The following is a 5,187-nucleotide window of genomic DNA, read 5'->3' as shown; positions in this document are numbered from 1 at the left end:
AACATCCTGACAACTGATGCTGGTGTGATTACATCCCCGTAGCTTAGCAGTTTGGTAAAAGAGACTGATAGAATAAGTACTAAGCTTACAAAGAATAAGTCTAGGGGTCAATTTACTCGACTAAAGGTGGTGCTCCAGCATGGCCGCAGTCAAATGGCTGAAACAAGTAAAAGAATAAAAGAATGTAAGATAGTTGAAATTATGAAGGATTTGCATTTTTTTGTTTGACATTATTCAAGATTCTTAAATATTTGTTCTATTTCAGGACTCTAACAGACACGCGTGTCATTCTCTATGACATGACTGTTCTAAAAGATGAAGGAGATGATCCAAAGAATGCTATATTATATTACTATCCAGAAACGGTTTGTTGTGTTTTTTTTTTTTTTTTTGCTGTATAAATGTGAGCTCCAAATTATAGATTATTAAAATTTAGGTTTGATTATAATTCCTTAAATTATTAAGTTTGCTTATATATTTAGGTTTGAATATAGTTTGCTTATATAATTAGGTTTGAATATAATTCCTTAAATTATTAAGTTTGCTTATTAAAACTTTATTCAGCTTGGGGGATCATGGGTGGACAGAATTGATAGAATCAGACAAAATGTTTTACAGTATTTGGTTCGATGTTTTTGATTCTGAGGTTCAAATCCTGCTAAGGCTCACTTTACCTTTCATCCTTCCAAGAGTGATGAAATAAAGAAGTAATGAAGCCCTGGGGTTGATTTAATTGGCTTACTCCATCCTATCAGATTTTTGGTCTTGTGCCTCTGTTAGAAGTAATTGTGGAGGCGCAATGGCCCAGTGGTTAGGGCAGCGGACTCGTGGTCATAGGATCACGGTCTCGATTCCCAGACCGGGCGTTGTGAGTGTTTATTGAGCGAAAACACCTAAAGCTCCACGAGGCTCCGGCAGGGGATGGTGGCGAACCCTGCTGTACTCTTTCACCACAACTTTCTCTCACTCTTACTTCCTGTTTCTGTTGTGCCTGTAATTCAAAGGGTCAGCCTTGTCACACTGTGTCACGCTGAATATCACCGAGAACTATGTTAAGGGTACACATGTCTGTGGAGTGCTCAGCCACTTGCAAGTTAATTTCACGAGCAGGCTGTTCTGTTGATCGGATCAACTGGAACCCTCGACGTCGTAATCGACGGAGTGCCAATAACAAGAAGTAATTATTATTTGATATGACATTAGCAGAATGCTGAAAGCCCAAAACTTAGATTAACTTTTTTGAAATATTTCAATTGAAATGTCTTCAATTCAGAAATAAATTTATAATACTGTTTTAAAAATAATAGTTGTTGTAATTTGGTTTCAAATTTTGGTACAAGACCAGTAATTTCGGTGAAGTGGGTAAGTTGATTACATTGACCCTAGAGCTTATTTTATTGACCCCAAAAGGATGAAAGGCAAAGTCGACCCCAGCAGAATTTGAACTCGGAATGTAAAGCCATAAGAACTGCTACTAAGCATGTTGCCTGGTATGGTAATGACTCTGCCAGCTTGTTGACTTAATTGTTTTTGTAATCTTGTACTGATTTTAACTGCTTTGAAAATTGGTAGTGAATCATGAAGTTTCCGTTCCATTTCTGGGACTATATTGTATTCCTGATAGACATTCATTTCATAGTTATCCATTCTATCTAACTGTCAAAAGTTTAGGATTAAACGAAGTAGGAGCACTAAACTTATAAGTTAATCTTTAATTTACAGTGCTAACTTTTAAATCTCAGCATAAAACAAATATCAGTATATTAGCATTCTTATTCAGTAAAGGAAATGTTTTAGGTAAATGTTTCTCAGTTATTAAATGCTGCGAAATTTAGTGAATGATTGTTAAAATTTAATTCAGTTAATAGTTAGCTTAGTTTTGGTCTGTAATGATCTCTCGGTTTCATAAAAACAAAGCTTAACCCAATTTCTTATTAAAGCACTGAGCTGGCAGAATTGTTACTGCACCAGGCAAAATGCTTACTGGCATTTCTTATGACTTTATTTTCCGAGTTCAAATGCCAAAATTTGAAATCATTTATAATACTTACAATGGATTCTTATTTTCTTAGCACCGGTTTAAAAAAGTAAAATTTTTTTTCTCTAAATAAGAGAATTGATATTATAATTAATAGTTATTAGTAGACATAAAATAGGTACATTTATCATATTTGCTTCTGCTTAAGTTGTACTGTTTTATACTTGATTTTTAACTGTAAAAAAACTGTGGAAGGAGCGACTTATACACAGATCAAATCTGATATCTGGTTTGAATATGAAGGGGAAAATTTTCTACCAAGATTTAATGCTAAATTAAGAGTGCAACCTATACACAAGTAAATGCAGTAAATACTGACACTTGAAAACGATGTAATTGTGAAAGATGAAAGTTCTTACTGATTCTGTTTAATTAATTGTAAACAAGATCTATGTAGTTATTTTATTGATCTGTCTTAGCTCTCTGTTAAATATGTTTTTTAGCATCAATAGAATGTGAAGAAAATTATAGACTAGGAAAGATATTTATATTGCTTCTTATAGACACAAAATAGGTATATATTTTCAAGTGACTCTGTGATATCAGAACATAAATGTATTTCAATTACATTTTTATGCTGACTGTATTGAATATATTTGCTTTTCGTGCTGGTTGCATCTCCAAGTGATTAATCTTGGTGACATAGATATATTAATTTTTTTTAATTGTTCATTTTCCATGCCTACATGGGTAGTATTGTACATTTATGTAGCGACTCTTTAATTACTGGTTCAAAAACAAAATTTAAATTCTGTTCTTATGGGTGGTTTTAAAAAAACTTAAAAGATTTCCGGATTCGTCTCCCTTGTTTGTCAGACTGTGTAAAATGACATAAGCTAATGTCTTGTTCACAATGCATAAGTAATTTCTAATTGTATTTTTGATGTTCGCTACATTCAGTAATTTCTTTGTTAAATATTTTAAATATAGATGGACATAGTAATGGGAGATAATTCCATTTGATCTGATTTGTAGATAGATGAAACTGAACTTTGTAACATATTTGGTCAATTGATGGGAATGATTGATATCCACGAAAATTACTTGAACTCGCCTCCACGTTCAATTTACCTTTATCGAGGAATGTATGTGTTCAAGCATTTCAAAGAATATCGGTTGGTATGTTGTTTTCTATTCTATCTATGTATGTCATCTAAATGGCAGTTGTAAAATCATAGTCGTGGCAATGTAAAAAGCACCCATTACACTCACAGAGTGGTTGATGTTCGGAAGGGCATCCAGCCATGGAAACCTTGCCAAATCAGACTGGAATCTGGTGCAGCTCTCCAGCTTACCAGTTCCTGTCAAACCGTCTAATCCAGGGGGGGTTTCAAACTTTTTGACTTGCGGACCCCTTTATATTTGAGGCTTTACTTTAGGGACCCCCTTATAAACACTTATGAAATTTATACATAAATATTTGCTTAAAATAACATATATTTTTACATTTATTTATTTAACAGTATTTAACAAATAGGTTTATTGTCAATTAAAAGATTTCGATTAAAAAACATATATAAAATCAAATTGCCCATAAAAAGTATTTGCTGTCCACGGACCCCCTGTCTTGTCCTTCGGACCACAGTTTGAAAACCCCTGGTCTAATCCATGCCAGTATGGAAACTAGATGTTAAATGATGATGATGATGATTAAAAATGTTAGTGGAATTAATGTTTTGTATATCTCATTGGTTAGTTAAGGTGTTTGACTTCTAATACAAGAATTGGAGTTTCAAACCTTACCTATTTCTTGGTGCATTGGTTCTTGATAATTTTTTGCCTATGAACACCTTTGATTCCTATTTTACTCTACTGGACTCCCATAGACATTTTCTGTTCAAAAAGCATCCCATTATATTTTTATAATTAAATATTTTTGGAATTGTATAAAAAAAATTGTTGAAAGATTTTGTGAAGTATAACCAATTTATTGCACATAAATTTTAACAGCAAAACCTTATGTGCTCCTCTAAGGGTCATGTGGACCCTGGTGGAAAATTTCTATAGCTATGCTTTATAGTCTTGGAGAAATATTTCCCTTGGAAATTAAAGCCTGTATTCAATGTTAGAAGGCAAAAAAGTAATATATGTAATGTAACAGTTTTCTGCTAAAAAAAAAAAAAAAAGACCCACAGAAAATGCTGAATTTACACATAAATCTGTGTTTTAATCAAATCTGAATGTTTTAAAAATGATATTTTGTATCATAAAATCAGAGTCTCAAATAAGTTTGGTATCAAAGGATGTCTGTTCCTCTTGTACTTATAATGTTTTTCTGAATTGCAAGCAAATTTATCTTTGATTTCTTTTTTCCTGTTTAATAACAACTAACAAGTATACCTACTTCACACACACACACACACACACACACATAACACACTTTTGAATATAGGCAAAAGGTGAGTATTTTTCATCCTTTTACTTGCTTCAGTCATTAGACTGCAGCCATATTGGGGCACCACCTTAAAGAATTTTAGTCAGAGATTGACCTCAGTACTTATTATTTTCCAAGTCCACTATTTATTTTCTGTCTCTTTTGCTGAACCCCTAAGTTTTTTGTTTTTTTTAAATATGAACTTTATTATTTTCCATTTCAATGTACATTTCTTATTTGTATAAACTGCTTTTATTTTTCTGCTAGGTCCTTGGAAGTACTCAAAGTCAGAATGAATCTGCTCTGTTATATCAACTTCAGTTATTGTATGAAGTGTTCTGCTTACTACAAGGAAACTTAAAAGATGTGAAAAAGGTACAGTTTGAAATTTTTAAATGCAAATCTGTTGTGGGTCAATCGTCATTGAATTAAACATGTTGGTTTGAAATTTTGACACAAGGCCAGTGATTTCAGGGGAAGGGACTAGTCGATTACATTGACCCCGGTGCTCAGCTGCTACTTATTTTATGAACCCTATAATGATGAAAGGCAAAGTCAACACCAGTGGTATTTAAATTTAGAACGTAAAGTTGTAAGAAATGTCATTAAGCAGGAGTGGCTGTGTGGTCAGAAGCTTGCTTCCCAACCACATGGTTCTGGATTCAGTCCCACTGTGTGGAACCTTGGGCAAGTGTCTTCTACTATAGCCTCAGGCCAACTAAAGCCTTGTGAGTGGATTTGGTAGACAGAAACTGGAAAAGCCTGTCGTGTATAT

At 33.3% G+C, this 5,187-nt stretch overlaps 1 protein-coding gene across 1 annotated transcript in view; it reads left to right on the top strand.

Moving 5' to 3' along the window:
* LOC106882148 (uncharacterized) overlaps positions 1 to 5,187 on the top strand; it is a 60,783-nt gene that overhangs the window by 13,269 nt on the left and 42,327 nt on the right. Inside the window, exons 2-4 of the mRNA XM_052968463.1 lie at positions 266 to 365; positions 3,014 to 3,157; positions 4,680 to 4,787. Coding sequence (XP_052824423.1) covers positions 266 to 365; positions 3,014 to 3,157; positions 4,680 to 4,787 — 352 coding nt within the window. The remainder of the gene's footprint in view (positions 1 to 265; positions 366 to 3,013; positions 3,158 to 4,679; positions 4,788 to 5,187) is intronic.

Source organism: Octopus bimaculoides, chromosome 6 (genome assembly GCF_001194135.2).
Source record: "Octopus bimaculoides isolate UCB-OBI-ISO-001 chromosome 6, ASM119413v2, whole genome shotgun sequence".
NCBI lineage: Eukaryota > Metazoa > Mollusca > Cephalopoda > Octopoda > Octopodidae > Octopus > Octopus bimaculoides.
This window is presented reverse-complemented; position numbering and strand designations above follow the sequence as displayed.